Source organism: Pholis gunnellus (assembly GCF_910591455.1).
Source record: "Pholis gunnellus genome assembly, chromosome: 9".
Lineage (NCBI taxonomy): Eukaryota > Metazoa > Chordata > Actinopteri > Perciformes > Pholidae > Pholis > Pholis gunnellus.
Window position 1 is genome coordinate 1,681,932 of NC_136535.1, and position 18,068 is coordinate 1,699,999.

Here is an 18,068-nt window from a genome sequence, read left to right on the forward strand (position 1 = left end):
TGTCATTGAGAGAATTTACAATATCAATAATATGATGATGGCGCTGGATGAGAAGTCAGAGCATATTATCACAATGAGGGGAACCTGAATGTCTGTAAAGCATTTCATGGCAGTCCATCCAATAGTTGTTATCCTCTAGTAGGTGGCTCTCAAACAAAAGTCAGGGGATCAGCAAAATCATTAGTCTTAATCTGAAAGTGGCGGAGCGAGCGGTAGACTAACATTACCTCGCTGCTAGCGTGACTAAAACCTGCAGACAGAGAAGGAACCTCAAGAAACCAAGCAGAGAAGTAGCATCAACCTTCCTCTGGGTGAAGTCTTCAAGAGAAAACATATTTTGTAGGATACAGAATTCATGGTATGACTTCATGAGCTGTCGCCACCAATCCTCTTTAACAAGTCAGGATTACTTGATTCCATCTGTGGATATACAACCACAGAGGTCAGACGAGTCGGGCTGTTGAGGTGAGATGTTGTGTGCTTTTGAAATGAAACTCACTCATCTTCTCATCATGAAACTGGATTTCACATATCTTGCTGCCTTCAGCTGAATATGCTGATTTCTGGAGAGCTATTAGTTCTTATAGTTCAGCTTTGAGCAGACAATATTCACTTTCCCCTGAATTAAAAAATAAATCATGACATGAGTGGGTTTTGTGTGGCTTTAAGGCGTTCACAGTGTCAATGCTGCTGAAAACACCAAAGCGAATGAATCAGGAAACAACACGGTTTCACTTTTGGTTTTATCTGCATGCCGTGTGGAAATCTTAGAACAAAAACACATGCAAAGGCCATATTTAGTGTGAATGGAGACACAGCAGCAAAACACGTCAACTCAGACAAATCCAGTCTACAATGCATCCTAAAACAAACACCATCATTTATTTACAATATATTAAACTGTAATGCAAAATGTATAACAAGTGGTCAATTTGTTCAATAATGAAAATAAACATGAACTATTTTCAAAGCTAGCATCAATCATTCACATATTTATATATAAATACGTTGTGCAGTCAGCAATATTACGCCTGCTCTTTTGTTTTTATTCTGTTGAAGCGAGACACTGTTATCAGGGTCAGTAAGGTCAAAAAACACATTTCCACACTTGTGTTGACTGCATAGAGAATAACAATGAAGACAAGTCTACAAAAAGCATGTATAGTAGAATAACAGCCAACTGCTCCCACCATGACGGACGTCTACAGTTTGTTTTCAGCCCTAAATGCCACGTCGAGCTCTCCTGGACTTTAAATGGCTTTCAAAAGCATCGTAACGCTGCTCAGTAAATAGACAGACGACCAGAGGGTTAACACTTAAGCAACCATAAAAATGCAGGTTCCTATTTTCTTGCTGTTTCGAGGCATCATTGGGTTGGAAAAAAAGAAACCTGAGAAATAAACAGGCCTCAAAGACATTGGACATGATTTCACAGTATTGGTTATATAGGCTGTAGTGTGTCCAGTTGACAAAGATACAGTTAAAGTTCACAATGAGGCTTTAAAGGAGATGCTGGTGATATTCTACTTTTCTTACAATATCATCATAACTCATGAAAAGATATGAATCCAATCAATTCATGTCAACACAATCACTCCAATCAGAGGATCTGTCTGCACGATTCACATTCAACTTTGGAGATTTTTGACATTTAAATTTGCATCATTGACCAATAGCAAATCCTAGCTATCATAGTCACCTTTATTCAAAATATGTGGTACGTGGAAAAGAAATCTGGTATAAAATCCGTAATGATTTGTTTCAATGATAAATTGTCATATCTGTTAGCTAGGCTAATGTTCATGTTGCTAGCACAAAAGTAGCAAACCGTGCTAAACAGATAATCATGACACAAAACCCTCAGAGAAGTAATGTGTAGAAGCATTGGATTTTACTCTATGGATGGAAAAAAGTGACTTTTAAAAAAATCTAACAAGATATCCATAAGTCATATTTAAAGACTGAGTAGTCTTCAGTATGAACCGATTAGCTAAAGAGTTGCGACGACAGCTCCATTAGCTCCATAGCTCCATTTCATGAAGAAGACCAAGAGATGTGAAAGCTCCAGAAAACATATCAAGTGAACTTTTGGGCTTAGGATATTTTGTTACATATACTTTTCCCAAAGGTCAAGAAAACACTGGTGGTTTTGGTCCTTTCATGTGATTTGCTGACAAAAAGAGAAATATTGAACACCACCAGTTTTTCCTTGGACACGCTGGTTGAGGAGACCATACATACGACTGATGCCCAATGTCAAGTACATTCCCTCTGGAAAGGAAAGCACATCCAACGTAAAACAAACACAGGCGACATGTGAACAACAAGCACAAGGAGGACAAAGCTGTGACAAAGTGTCTTCCTCACTAAAGAATTCAGGCAAGAACTTAGTCAAATCAAGTCAAATGTAAAAAGGCGTTTTGCAGAGGAAAGCTCAAACCTCATGGAAATCAATTTGTCCGACGGACGTCCTCTGTAAAGACAAATCTATCGCACATCAAAATCAAAATATTCAAATGGAGAAAAATGCTTTGCTGTTATGGAGGAGCAGTAAGTGATGCAATCACTCTCCCCCGTAAGGAAGAGAGCATTCGCCAGCAAAAGACAGAACATCTTTTCAGGGAAACAAAAAGTGAACAGAGTGTACGGCGCGCAGTTCATGAAATGCCACAGCTGCAGAGGAGCCTGCTGTGGAGGACACCACTTAAATCAAATGGCACTTGTCCCAAAATGGAAAGAAGCAGGAAAAAGGAAAAAAATAAGGATGGGACTTTTCTCAGGACTCAGCATCAATTGGCAATAAGTAAAGCAGTGTGCACACACCCTTGAACAAAGGTTTTTTGGCAATACATTGTACTATGGCAATACATCTTATTGTGGTGTACTATATGTAAAGAAGAGAGGAAGAGTGACACAGACAAAGAGAGGCAGAAAGAATATATCATCATTGCAACCTCAAGTTCTTTGGCTCAGTTACAACCATACAGGGTGGCTGCTCAAAGCCAAGCAAATGCTGCTTGCATGCAACCAGCGGCGTGGAGTTGTTAATAACAGAGCTGCTGTGTGTGTGAAGTGACTAATGAGAGGCAAAACACCATGTACTTTGTCAAATATGACCAAATCCTGTGAGGATCTGCAATAGGAAGCTCTAACCGAGTGTTGGGAACATGTTTTCCTGCAGGGTTGTGGGTTGTGAGTTATTGTGTGGTTGTGTCCAACTCACCACAATTGTGGTGAACTTTGCATGCAAGACAAACTGTCACGGAGTAATGAGGGCACATTTCAGAGAGCGGATGCTGACAGCGAGGACGACGATGTGGTCTCATAAGGCCTGTCCTCACTGTCGTCCTCTGTTATTTGGCTTCCATATCTGTATCAAGAGTAGAAAGAGCTCTGGGTCGCCCCGCCGCCTTCTTTTTCTTCTTCCTCCTCCTCTTCATCAGATCTATTGAAGCAGTAGTGTCTCCGGCCAGGGGGGCTGGAGCAGGAGAGAACAAGTAGAAGCTGATGTTATCAAGAAATTGATCAGAGAACAGTACGGTGTCTAACGGAGCTCAATGCACTGCAATGTAATAAAACACAAGCAAATGTAGAAATCCTCATCACAACACAAGCCAAGCATTGAGAAAGGACAAATACTGAAAATACAAACTCTGAGGAAGGCACTCTTCTTAATGGCCTACAGTAGCAGGTAAGGTAAACATGAGGCAGATGTAAAGTAACAACAGAAACAATTTATTCAAGCCGGGAAAGGTTGACATACTGTTTATGACTATCGTATTAATGTGTAGCGTTGCTGCAATACATCGTCCAGCCACCAGGAGCAGCACTGAGCACACTGCCTGAGCAGTGCTCGTGAGTCCCACACCTTGTTTGCTTTCAAAGTGTTGAATTTCTTTCTTGCTCGGAGTAAATCAAGGTTTCTTTTGTGACATTGTTGTTCTCCCACAGAGAAGGTTGCTAAGAAGATTGGCTGCCATCCTGTGAGTTTGTATTGTCAACATTCCTCATGGGCAAATATATAAAATGCCATCAAATACAGAAACACTGCAAGTCGTACACAACGATGGAACTACGCTACAACACAAGTCTCCAGGGTTCACTAAAAGCCCAAACACTCAATTTGTTCAATTCAACCACTTGTCAGTTGAATTGAAGATGAGCTAATCTTAGTTTTCAGGCTCTTATTGTGTCAATGTGATGTTATTGGAGATATAAGCACACCTAACATTAGCCCTTCACCATCTACTAGTTACTTTCTTTTACAGACTTTTTGGTTGTGGTGTACATCACATTCCTTGTGTACTACTTGCAGGGTTTCTGTATTTTTGTCTAATCATGAAGTTCTCATTTGCTTGTGTTTTCTATATTTACAGGGTTTTTCTAAACTTGACAGGTATTTGTCTAAGTGGTGATGAGGTTGTCTTCATTAGCTTGTGTTTTGTCTATCTGCTTTGTGTTCTTGTGTTGCAGCGTGTTGAGCTCCCATAACCAGCACAAGCTAGCTGTGCATGCTGTGAGGTTAGCCTTTGCTTTCGCATCTAGTGGACTCAAAAATTCTGCAATGTGATACAACACTAGCATGCCAAACGGTTTTGTGTTATTATTGTTACTAAGGGACTCAATCAATGCCATTCAAATACCAAATGCAAAGCACTGCGACAGATGTGATTCCATCCTCTCATAATGTTACAGTTGTCATGTGAATCAGCTATATTGAATTACAAACTGGCTGAATATGTAGTGGTTACCAAAATCTAAAGATGAATAAAAAAAAAAAAAATCATCTCCAATGACTATAATGAGCAAGAAAAAACATTCAAATGGCTTAAACATTGTAATCTGGGGGTTAATTACTGTCAACTGTGCATCTCAAATGAATTTGCTAATTATTTTGAATCAATGCTTGGGGTCTAATTATACCTGCACGTATGGGGCTGGAAGGAGAAATTTATTATGGCCTCTCTTATTTAATTCCTGTTATTTTGGCCGGTCTGGGGCTATACATTTCAGTGATATCTCAGTAATGATTAAAAGCTGACTTAACATTCATATTGAGTGCAGTTTCTCACCAACTACACTACCCAGCTCCTTAAGAGTCCTCAATGAAAGCCTTACTACACCAGTGGAAAGACAGCCACAGAGGTTTGACATGAAACGGAGAGGGGGTAGTAGGAAACATCAAACATTGTTAGCATGCCCAAGACACATCATCCAAAATGTAACCCAGAAACTACAATTCTAAACTGTAAATGTCTAATCCCATTCAGACTCAATGGAGAACATTGAATGTGCTGATTGACAAGAGTTAAATAGTCTTTGATTGGTTAGGTCACATCATGCTTCAAAAACACTCTTCAAGGTAAGTCCAGTTCAGGCAACCACCTACTGCCTGCCTCAGTCACTGTCCGGACGGTACAGGTACTTCATCATCAGGTTGTCCACCCTCTTCTTCCTCTTCTTCTCATCCTTGTTGCCAAGGGGCTGCCTCTCACTCTGTGGCCTAGCTTCTCTTTCGCTTTCAGGGCTGGACACCTTTCGATCAGGGGCTCTCTTTACACTGCTGGAGCTTCGGTAGGAAATGGTTGATGCCCCGGAACTTGATCCAGAATCCGACTCAGAATCTGAAGACGAAGAAGACGAGGAAGAAGACGGAGATTTGTCCCTCTTCTTGGACTTTTTCTTGGACTTCTTGGACCTCCTCTTGGAGCTGCTCCTGTGACGGTGGTCATCTCCTGAGCTGTCAGACTCTGAGCTATGGCTTCTCTTCTTCTTCTTGCTCTTGCCTTTGCTCTTACTGGGATGGCGACTGCTGCAGCTGCTGCTGCTGCGGGACGGTCTCATGCAATCCACTGCGGATGCAGAGCGCCTAAGACTGCTGACAGGGCGACTACCATCTCCATTACGGATACTTTTGCTGTCGTCTTTATCATTCTTACATTTTTCTTCTTCACCATCGGAGTCTTCCAAGCTCCTGCGCTTAAATTTGATTGGTTTGAAACTCAGCACCTCATTGATGGCTTTCTCCAGGTCAGGGTCGAGGTAGTTGCGATGACTGACTGGTTTGATATCCAATTGGGTATTGTCAATTGGGTCATTATCAGCAGTTGATGATCTGGCTTGTGGTGGTGGCATGGAGATGCTGCGGCCAGTGGAGGAGTGAGGACTGTACGCCGACCTCTCGGTGAAGGCCACACTACGACTATCATCAATATTAACATCAAACTCGCTCAGGCGGCAGCTGCGTGCCAGCGACATATGGGAATCAGCTCGGCTAACACTTCCAGGACTGCGACCCCCAGACCGTCTGCTAAAGCAGGGGCTACTGGGACTGCTGCCATACAGTGACCGCCCGCCTCTGCCCTCATCCAAGCGTGAGGTGCTTTGGTGGCGTCCAAGCGGGCTTGACAGACCTAAGCTGATGGTAGACTTGGCATCATTCTCTGGGCTTAACCCAAGACGTGTGGAGGCCCGACTTGGTGCAGTGTATGAAATGACTGATTCTTTGTCAAAGTCAGTCCAGCGGCTGTCCATACCTTTCCTGGCATGGCTGTTGGCCTCTGAATAGGCCTGGGAGATGACTGATTCTCTGTCATTCATGTCAGTCCCTGCCTGGGACTTCCTCCTGGAGCTGACTGAGTAGGTATCATGCTGAAGAGCCGAGTTTTTGGGTTTAGCCTTATGTTGGGGCAGAGCCTCTTCTGACTCTGCATTCTCCTTGAGGGCACTAAAGAGGGCATCCCCTTTGCCACTGATGGAATTAAGGTTGGAGCGTTTTCTGTAGCTGAGAGAGCTCATCACTGACATTCTGCTCGGCTCTAAATCTTTGCCCTCTTTATTTACCTCTTGCCATTCCTTACCCTCTTTCCACTCTTTCCCTTCCTTTGCATCTACATTTACAGCAAATCTAGAAAGAAGCAACAGTGGAGGACGAAGGAATGAAGACAGTGGGAGAGAAAATGACAAAGATGAGATATTGGGTCAAGTGAAGGTGAGTGAAGGAAGAGAATAAGAAAAAAATAAATTAAACTTGACAAATAAAAACAGAAATGTCATGAAATTCAGCAAAATTATGTAAAGTAAAGCAATGAAAAAAAAGATTAGGAGAATGCAATTTGAGACAACTGACAAGGCACCAAGAACAGATGAAGGCCAAAGTAATGATCAAAACCCAGTGGTGGGCCGTCAGGGCCAGCAAGGCCTTCTCTGCTGGCCTAAACATAATCACAAAGTTATAGCTATTTTATAATTTAATACTTTTTCTTAAATACACTACATGTATTATAATTTATAAAAATATTTTCCCCATTATCTTATTTTCTCATTGCACAGCTACTGTATTCCTCAGTTGCTCTGCTTCCAGTGCAGCTTGTTTTAAGTAGAGCTTTTATCCAATCAGATTTCACCTCTGTGTTTCTAGGTAGAAGAGAGGCCCCAGCCTGCAGACTCACAAGTGCATCCCTTTGCAGTTTAAGTGAATGGGGACGATATTGTTGATTGTCATAGTCTTCAACCAATCAGATCTTTAGTTTGACATGTTGGGCGTATTCTTTGACGTGCCAGAGCCTTCTAGCTGGCCTAGCCATATGTGATTGGTCAGTGGGCTAGCGTGACATGTTGAGCGGTGACGAGAGAGCTCATCACTGACATTCTGACTCACTGGCAACGTGAGCCGCCGAGTACAAAACCATGATAACGCCAGCTGAATTTCGTTGCTCCTAAAGTAACGAGGCGAAGGTCCTAAAAGATACCGCGGTTGTCTTGGAAAGGGAGGAGTGAGTCGAGGGGTATTCAGTTGGTTGCAATCTGCAACCACACTACTAGATGCCACCAAATCGTACACACTGGACCTTTAAGTATCAAAATCATTTGAGAACTCGAAAGGCAAAGTTTTAGCCTTTTAAATACAAAGTTACTTTCCAATGTTTTTATGGCCATTTTTCTTTTATGATATGGAGAGGACAGATACTAGACAGAGGAGATAGAGAGGGGACAACATGCAGCAAAGGGCCACAGGTTGGATTCTGCAGTAAGGACTCAGCCGTGGTGCATGGGTGCTCCATCAGGTGAGCTATATAGCACCCATGAAACCCATATTTAAATCTATTTCTACAACTATTCTACAGAACAAAAGATATGCTCAGGAAATGGATTTTTGCAGAGAAGAAAGAGTATGTGCTACTTTATTTCTATTTGGTATGCAAGACTGATAGGGTTGAGGTTTAGGGTAACACTAACCATTGTGTTCCAGTTAAAACACAGGTTATATGTACTGAAACTCAATTAGTGGTGGCAAACATTTTGCATTCTGATGGGAAATTATCCAGTAATCTTGCTGAAACATACTGAAATATTTTACATCAAATTGCATATTTTTGTCTAATGTTGAAACAGGGTACTTCCTGTTTATTACTGATCTCAAACAGTGAATCCTGTGAGAATTAAAGAAACTTCAAGGACATAATATGTGTGAACTCTGACTGAAAATCAAATCAATCAAAGCTTAAACAACACTTTGAACTTGATAAACCTTTTCACCCCATTTTTTTTAATCTATTCTTTGATGAATGACAGAGAACTGGTCAAGAAGCCCAATGTACTTGTGCAAATGGCAATTAAAGTCACTTGAAATTGAAAGCTACCACTACAAGGAGCAGTGTTGGCTAGTCAGTCATTGTTTGTCTGTGGGGACAAGCTGCTAAGAGAGATTCAAAAACTTTTGAAAGTTGGTAGTGGCTCAGCTGAGGGAGGGAAGTTAAATCTTCTGGTAAGGAGACAAATCTGGGGCAATCGAAGCTGTCAGCTGGCAGACACATTCATTTATCTCAGCAAGCGGCTCAGGTAGACTATACCATCTGGCCATCGGGCATGTCAATAAATCTACCACAGAGGTGGTTTGTTTTTAGAAAAAAAAAGTTCCCTCTTCAAAGAGCAGGCAATAATAAAGACAAAGTAGCTTGAAAATACATTTAAGTAATAGCGGCCCCCTGATTTCAGCCAAGTACTTGACTGGGATTGCTTTATTTCCTCTGAGTCAGATCCTATAAACCATTTCATCCAGAGTCCAAAAGCAGTGAAAGGTAGCATTAGTTAGACTGCCTCCTAACTGCTCATGTAGTGACAGTAATAGCAGCTGCCTTTGTACTGACCTGGAGCTCTTGAGGCTGCCATCATCTGACAGGTTCTTGGTGGAACCTTTGCTTTTAGACAACCAGGACTTCACCCCATCCACACGATCCTCCACCTCCGAGTCTGTGTCTGAATCCCCCTGACTGGTAAGAGTCAGAGACAGGAAAACAAGTCAGAGGAAGCAAAGGAGAGACGAGATTGCAAAAGAGGTTATGAATAGAAAAACAAAGAGAAAAAGGGAAAAGAAATGTTGGTGTGAAAGGAGAGTCAACACTGGTAGAAATGTTCCTGTAATTCTCTGTAGCTGTGGAGACAGAGAATGGAGAAAAGCTGTTAGTGTGGAAGCAAAGAAGGATTGTGACATTCATACGGGATAAAAGACAGCACATGCTCAAAAGGCTCCAGTAAGCACACAAACATGCCTACGAGAGGTTGTATAGACGTAAACACCACACTGCAGGTTCTTACTGTTGTCACTGTTAGATGACTGCTTCACTATCATGCTCTCCCAAAGCCTCTTCAGAGCCGTAGTAGCACCATGACAGAAACAACACCCAACCATAGCGCTTTCACTATAGGTTTGGCCAACACTGCTGTGGTATGATAAGAGTACACCACTGAGATCTCTGCTAGACACACCTTTACATTGCACAACAATCAAATACCTGAGCTGGTTCAAAAGTCCTGTTAACTTACTTATTTGAAAGTGAAGAAGAAAATAATTGGAATTGTGGTTTAGGTAATAACTTCATGTTCATATAAGTGGCTGGATGACTTGGTTAAACCGACAATGTGTTCAAGTCATTATTTAACTGTGTTAAGGTTGTGTGCCTACATCTCCTACATTAGCATTCACAATGGGATTTGGTGTGACGGGGATACTATGGGGATTTCTATTTTTGTTGTTGGAGTATGATTATCTCAGTTCATACGTTGCTCTATCTTTAGCAGAGCAACACATTCATTCAGATGAAGTGCCCCTGGCCTGCATTGGACATTTAAGAGCTGTGTAGATCTCTGTGTGTCGAAAGGCAGCAGGACTTGAATAAAACACAAAAATATCTTGCTTGATTATTGCTGATTCACTTCATACTGGTATTTCTGCAATGTTTCCGTCTAAAACAGCGTTTATCAGGAAATAAGTGCATATACCTCATAAAGATTAGATCCAAACCACCTAAAAGAGTTTTTGCTGAACTGCACAGCAAAGTGGCAGAACATGTCCAGATTTACCTTTCTTCTGGTAATTATTGTCATCACCAGTCCTGCACACGCACACGCAGTCATATGCATACACTCAGAATTTCACTTCTTGACAGAATGATTTGGTACACAGCTGGGCACTGCACTGTTTTTCCTCTCAATTATCATTACACATTCACAAACCACTGTGAGCCACGGAGTGAAATAGAGGGCTTGTCATAAAATTTGACACAGATGAAAAGAGCGCAACACTCATTAAGTGCCGTCAAAGCCCAGTGCTTGTGTGGTGCTGTGAAATTAAGTTGTTACAGCTTAATAGTCCTACAGAGACATCAGAAGGGTGGCGCCACATCTCTGCATCGGTTTCAGAAAGACTCCAATCTAGTCGGGGAAGAGAGAGAAAACATTCTTTTCTCCAGCACATGGAGCTCTGAAAGGCCCAGTGCCACCTATAATTAAAATCATTAGCAGTCAGAGACAAAAGCTCCCTGGATTTCAAAGAGGAGATTTCAAATAATGGCTTGCCCAGTGAGATCCAAATGCATAGTGTGCTAGCTTTAATGGAATACAATAACCGTGGATGGTAATGCTGGGACAGAGAGATGGGAGGAAGGACGGCGCGACGGACTCTTAAGCTGTAATTAGCTTTGCAAAACATGCCTCTACTATTAGACAATCTGGAGATGTGCTGCTGCCTACTGTTATGATGACAGAGCAGCCAAGTGTCTTTGTCTTTGGCAGTGTGGACTTCTCAGAAAAGACTTCACTCAATGAGGGGAGAAGCTCCGACGTCAGGTAGCAGACACGTTTCCTTATATGACCCGTTTTAGTCAAAGCGTTGAAAGGGTTTGTTAGTCAACTCTTCTTAAATTAGTCTTTTAACCTTCGTCTTCACTGGTAACTCTGATTTAAAAATTGAGAAAATGAAAATGGGGAAGGAAGTGCAGTTTAGTTTTTTTTTCACCTTGTAATTGTAATGACATTGCTGAGTTTCCTGAAACTTACAGCTGTGCTACAAAACTCTTTCTCTTAAGAATGGTTGTACCCAATACGTTTTGGAAGAATCTCAATTGCTGGCTGGATTGCTCTTATGTCGTGGACTGACATGAAGTGGTCGGGAGGATGGTGGGCACACAGAATGCAGGACTTTGCATTCTGTGTCCTGCTTGTGGTTAGGGTGAGGATACTACAACACATTGCCTAAAGACAGACATCTTCAGTTGCTACAATATTGTTGTAAAATAAATTCTATCGATGACAGTAAATGTTTTGCAGGTATGTTCAGTATGAACAATTTGAAGCTTTGCAGATATGTTCATTAAAAACGGTGTGGAACTATGTGTCAATATTCTCTAAGACTTTCTTACCTGTGTAATAATCTCATGAAACAGTTAAGAGCACATAGAGAGAGACCTCTCCGGTCTACAGCCAAAACCACTATTGTGGGCAATATGTAATTGTGCACTTCACACATGGTGTCAACCACAATTTATGTCCTTGACCAGCACACCATTAGTTAAGCCCTGCCGAAAGCCTGGGGGAAGCAAACAAACAGAGTGCCGAGGAGACATTAATTGTCTGTGACATTCTGCCGCCATTGGTTGTACATCTCTGTTACACACTATTACATTCATCATTAGCTTCTATGGATCCTCCTGCTCTGCTCTGCTCCTCTGTGTCCCTGGGTCTTATAGACACCACAGTGTATGCCTCCGATATATGAAACTGTCGGCCCAGTGAGGTCCCTGTGGCTTTGGAGCACAGACGGGCGTATGGGAAACATAAGCTCAGAGAACCTCTCATCCACAGTGTCACATGAAAAGGTAACAGTTCATCTGTGCTGCAAAACGTCCACTGCAGTGAGCGCTGACTTTGGTGTAACATGAACTGCACATATTCAAATAGTCATTTATTAGCTATACTGAAAGCCAACTGAAGTCATAAAAGCCATCCATTTGTGTAGTCAAATATCTGTGCTAAAGTGATTTACATTTTAACATTAATATTGCACATAGTAGTTACACGTTTATGCTTACCTCGGTTCTACTTTGTTACGCAAAGGCATACAAGGCCAATAAAGCCGATTCTGATTTTAAATTCTCACAATACTTAACAGCTGGAAGGAAGGTCTTCAGAGATACATCAGTAATGTCCTTTTATCCTCCAAGCCTTCGAATGAGAGGGCTGAGAACATGTTTGACAGCTATGCCAGTAGTGGCACAAATACAAAGGAAACTAATTCAGCCTGTAATTACAAGCCGAGGACAGGCTGTCGTTAGCACTGGTGTTAAAGGTTAAAGACCACAACATTTAGCATCTGAACTGACCCACATTGACGTTTAAAGGTATTAGGCTGGTTATTGTGCTACAGGAGCCATACTAATGCTACTAGAGTCACCAGATGAGAAGTTGACAAGATGAAAATTCAGAGATCTGGCTGTGGGCGTGGCCTCCAATACAACACATTCAGTGTCACGAACGGTAACAGTAAAACTTCAGAAAGTCAAAACTCAACACTAACATGTATTGATTTTGTTCATGAACATGAAGTCCACTGCCTGTCATTAGGAAAATGAAACACAATAAATGTGTTGTATGTAACAGTGTGTAAATCAGTGTTATATTTTTGGGCTGGATGTTCACTAGGTTGCAGAACACCAGGCTCCATGTCAGCAATGGATGCTTTGATTTCCCTCAAAAAGCTGCTATGCTTTGTGTGGCTACTCTGTCCATACCTAAAAACAACTACAATAAATCTAGGGCCAAAGCAGTGGCCATCTGTTGGCCACACCAAAACATGTTTCTCAACGATGGGCTGTAAGTACAACGCGTTTGCACGTTTGTACGTTTCTGAAACCACAGAGGTTGAATGTGGACGTTTCTGCATTCAGTCAGAACCAGTAAAGTAGTACGAGTGATGCGCAGAGAAAGTGAGGCGGTAAATCAAGAGACTGTTATGGACAGTTACTTGGCACAGTAACGTTTCTTATACATGACTGCTTGTTACGTAATTCTATGTAAGAGAGTCTGCTAAGGGCAGTTGTTATTTATTTAGTTACGGTTATAAATTTGAACACAAACCATAATGTTTTTTCTAACCTTAACCAAGTAGTTTTGTTGGCTTAACTCAACGAATAGTTTCACAACATTACCCACATGTCACACGAGGCTGATATGAAGCTGATTATTGAGAAGTTTATTTGGTTCAGAAACGTTAACACACTTTCTTCCAGCGACTGGGATGATAAGTAATCAATACCCGGTTTAGTTGAATTTTTGGACCAAACAGGACAGGACATGATTAAGGGTTTGTAAATTCGGGACTGTCCCAAATAAAATGTTTAAAAAACATCGATGAATATCTATATATGTTAAATCATTAGAAAAACAACATGTTAGACTTATCCCTTATACTGTTCCTAGCTGCAGCTTTATAAAAAGGACATCATATTTGAGAACCATTCTGACTGAATTATGCACAGACGCAGGGTGCTGTCTTGAAAACAAACAATCTGAAGTGTAAATGTCTTCCATGTCCTGTACAGAGTACACTTCTATTTCACAGAAGAAATAAACCCCAATAGGATTTCAATGACATCTTAAAAAGCCTTTCTGGAGTATATGTACTTTAGTGCAGCTTCATACAAATTGAATTAAGCTGTATCAATGTTAATATATTGAAATGCATAGCTACATAATTTATATTTCACAGAAATAGAAATGTATATTGTCTTCTTTCCAAACACCAGGAAAGAGGAGCTTTTGATTGAAATGTGGCAGCTAACAGCTCATTACAAATCACAACACTCGCTGCACTTTCCGGCTCTGATTAATAATCCCTTTACAGACGGGGGACTGGAATGGCTGAGAGCCAGAGGTTAACGCTGCGTGTGTGCTACTCGCCTGGTGAGCAAGACAGCTTTTTGTAAGACATTTGAGGGTTCTGCATTATTAAGCAAGGGCGAGTCAAAGATTGATGAGGAACACACCCTTTCTTTCTCCTGTCAGGAGGGCAGTCCTACCGAGCCACAGTCACATCCAGCCCCAGAGCGGGCTGATGAAATATTAAGATGGTCCAGGGAGCGAGAGGCTGACTCGTCTCCGACTGCTGTTCGAACACAACACAGCAGTGTCTGACATGACGGTAACCCCCCCCGGCTGTGTAAAGGAGAACTGTGAGTATGATCTGGGCCTCCAGGGGGAAGAACCAGAGAGATCAGGACACTTGTGCCTTTCAATTCAAAGCGGTTAACCACACAGACAATCTGAGGAGGGAGGCTTGTTTCATGCTGGGGCTTTAGCAACATATTGTCTGTGGTAGCCATGCAACTCAGCATGTGAGGCCATGCAATCAAGAGTGGTGTAAACTGGGGGTTGTGAAAATCTCTGGGCACTGTTGATGATGCATTATCCCCGAGCCTTCACACATCAAAGGAACCCCCCCCCCCCCTGGATTTACTGTATCTCCCATGAGGCAGTTCTTCCTGTTTGAATTGTTGACTATGTGTGCATCTGCAATGACCCACCGCTCTTTGATTCTAAGGACCTGACACCAAAAGCTGATGTCTTGAAATAGATGAGGAAAATCACCAAACATTAAAACTAGCCCGGAATGCCAGGTGCATTCCAAATCGCTTTTCTATTTTTTTCTGTCAGGAGGGACTTTTCCTTTGAATATATCTCTTTTCTACAGTGTGACAGCGAGAAGTGATGGCTCTCCGCTATCACCTTCTCGACTACATGTTCAAAGACCGTAGAATACTGCATCATTTCCAGTGGTGCAAAAAAAATAAAAAAGTTCAAGTTCCTCACGCTCTGTTCTGTCTTTTCTGATACTTTGTCACCATGTCTTGCAAACTGGTGGTGATGGTGAAGGGTGGAGGGACAAAGAAGAAAAGACAAGACAGAAAAAAACAAAAGACAATAGAAAAGAAAAACAGGAAATGAGAATCAAGTCAAAACTAATACATGAAATGTGAATGATGCTTATACGTATCTCAATAAATATGTATGTCATGGCAGATGCTGTGATGACAAACTATCTGTAAGGTACGCATCATGTTTTTAGGGGCATTGACTCCGTGTGCCACCTACTAGTGATCTTGTGTCTTTCCTACAGAGGAGAAGAAAGCCTTTCAGAGCGTGTTCTAATGAGTCACAGCTGGCTACTTATCTCTGTGGAGTTGAACCTGAGGTTAGCTGGAGGACTGCTGTCTATATAAGGTGGGTGTTGATCTGAGGAAGGCCATTCAAGGTGCAGTGTAGTAAATGACCAGAACATTCACTATCTGGAGGGCTGTGATTGGAAGGTTGAATTTGTCATTGGTCACATGGCAGTATGACACACGACAACTGAAAACAAATAAACTCTCATTAAGTGAGCCGTTCAACATAACAGGCTTAGCTGCAGGGTGTGTTGAATGATTTTTATCCTCTCCTCATAGAAATCAATGCTACTCTACCAGAAGAGATAGAAAATACCTCAAATACAAATCTGTTTGAAATGTATCTAAGTAAAGTTGTGCAACGTGAGAACAGTCTAGAGTGCAAACAGCAATCACAGGAGGAATGGACATTAACTTTCAGAGCTCGTGCTGGTGAGATGAGGAGGCGTCGAGGCTACATGATGAACGTCTCCATGCTGAACAGTCTGCTGTTCATCTCAGTAGATGGAACAGGGGTTTCCATTTGTTCCACAATTGTTTTACTAAAGTTCACAATTATTGTATAAACGTTACTTTAACAGCTGTATAAAATACAGGCTTCATAGTCTTTATAGGCTAAACATTTAACGCACGTGATCAGTCAGGTGCTGCTAAATCCTGAGAGCAAGGTACTGCTCCTCCAAAATGTGTGCTAAAATGTGAGGAATTGCACAAAAGATGGAAAATGCAGCTTATTCATAAAATGAATAGCTATAAAAACTGTCCCATCACTTTTGGATTGTACCAGAGATTTGGTCACTTGAAGAGTAATAATCTTAATAATTCTGCGGTGAGTTGGTATGATGGTGAGTTGTCATTGACCTGCTGATGAAGACGTTGAGAAGTGGCCTGAAAGCTCAAGAAAATGACTTTGTGGAACTATGATATTAATGTTTTCCAATTATGTTCAGAGGGACATCCTGCTGATTTTCACTCCGCTGACAGCAGAACCATCCTCACGTGCTCATGTTTGTACCTGTTGATCAGGTCTTCATTGTCGTCACTCTCCATCTCGTCCTCGATGGCTGCCTGGAGGTCACCGATCCTTTTGAAGGCCAGCTTGAGGTCTGCTTGCAGGCTCTGATTAGCAGCCTCTAAGCTCTCAATGTCCATTTCCTGTTAAAGAGACAAGAGTCCGCAGAGCAGGACCAAAGATTGACTTTTTGTTGATGGATTCTATGCAGGCTCTCCTTAAATAACTGTGCTGCTTGCTCATTGATAATTGTTAGTGACTTGTGTCATTGTGACCTTACCAGCTCGTGTTTTTTGCGGCTGGCCTCGGCTTCCTTTTTGGCCAGTTCACCCATCTCCTCTTTGACGTCACGGATCTGTCTCTGCTGACGTTTGTTCTGCTCCTTCTCTCGATTCTCGCTGCTGCTGCGTTGGTCCCGTTCCTCTGTCAGCTTCTCCAAGTTCTCCTTAAGACGAGCTACAAGGGTCTGAGCAGCAATAAAGAGAGATGGTTCCACAACAAGGTCAGACCATATAATATAATACAATATATATATATATATATATATATATATATATATATATATATACATATATACATACATACATACATATGCGTTAAAAAAAGTGTGTTCCCCTCATTTATTTGAATGAGATCAGTCTGTCAGCAGAGTCAGGGCGCCAACACAGAGGGGCCCAGCATAAAATATCAACCTGGCTCAACTTTTGCTGGTCCACAACACATCATCTTCATAGATTACATCAGAGAGATCAGGTGCTATCAGACGCTGGCGCTCGCCTGTAGAGACTAGTCCGGATGAGAAAGTGCAGCTGCATCTATTCGAGGACGCTGATTGGCTAAATTGTATGTCACACATTTATACCTTTAATCAGCAATTGGCTAAACTGCTTCATAGACCCGCCTCCTGTGGGCAGATTCTCCAGCGCCCCAGCTCCACTGAGACGTGCAGACAGGCGGAGAGGACGAGCAGGAAAAGCATCGATTTTGCGCAGATATCACATTTTACATTTATTACTGGGTGATTCCATATTTCAAAAACACAAATATTGACAATTTGTATAGTTTATTATTAATTATTATTATTATTTCATTTGTTGTGGCGGCGCCCTAGCTCCCTCTATTGACCAGCCGCCACTGCGTACTCCTAATTTGTTTGTTTATTGTTGTAAAGTTCCTTGTATGTGCAAACGTACTTGGCAATAAACTGGTTACGATTGTATAAACCTGCTGCTAGTATGGCTAAACATTAAATATTTACAGTATCCTTATCCATTATTTTGGCCCTCAAAGATCGGCAACGACCAATCCCTTGTTCAAACTTCAGTACTGAGGCATAATAACCGTTGCTGATATGGCACACCAACTTACCAAAGCTGCTGTAGCAGATGAGAATAAAGCACAACAAATACTTAATACATTCCTGAAATAATGGAGTCCCAACACTTCATCTCCACAGAACCCAGGCAGAAAACAATGTTAACAATTGATGAGCTTATTTGTATTAATAATGCATTGGAATGGTGCAGCAGGCTTTCATCACATATGTTTGTGTTCAGCAG

At 41.7% G+C, this 18,068-nt stretch overlaps 1 protein-coding gene across 10 annotated transcripts in view; it reads right to left on the reverse strand.

Moving 5' to 3' along the window:
* Nucleotides 1-860: 860 nt before the first annotated feature.
* myo18ab (myosin XVIIIA b) overlaps nucleotides 861-18,068 on the reverse strand; it is a 138,339-nt gene continuing 121,131 nt past the window's right edge. For 6 of the 10 annotated variants that reach the window (XM_079166142.1, XM_079166141.1, XM_079166139.1 and 3 more), the window contains 6 exons: nucleotides 16,790-16,975; nucleotides 16,513-16,652; nucleotides 15,145-15,189; nucleotides 9,150-9,272; nucleotides 5,390-6,907; nucleotides 3,340-3,478 (listed from right to left, as the gene is read on the reverse strand). In XM_079166142.1, the coding sequence (XP_079022268.1) occupies nucleotides 5,398-6,907; nucleotides 9,150-9,272; nucleotides 15,145-15,189; nucleotides 16,513-16,652; nucleotides 16,790-16,975 (2,004 nt within the window). In that variant the 3' untranslated portion in view covers nucleotides 3,340-3,478; nucleotides 5,390-5,397. Of the gene's footprint in view, nucleotides 3,479-5,389; nucleotides 6,908-9,149; nucleotides 9,273-15,144; nucleotides 15,190-16,512; nucleotides 16,653-16,789; nucleotides 16,976-18,068 lie in introns of all 10 variants that reach the window. The other 4 variants (XM_079166136.1, XM_079166138.1, XM_079166143.1 and 1 more) reach the window with 3 other exon arrangements.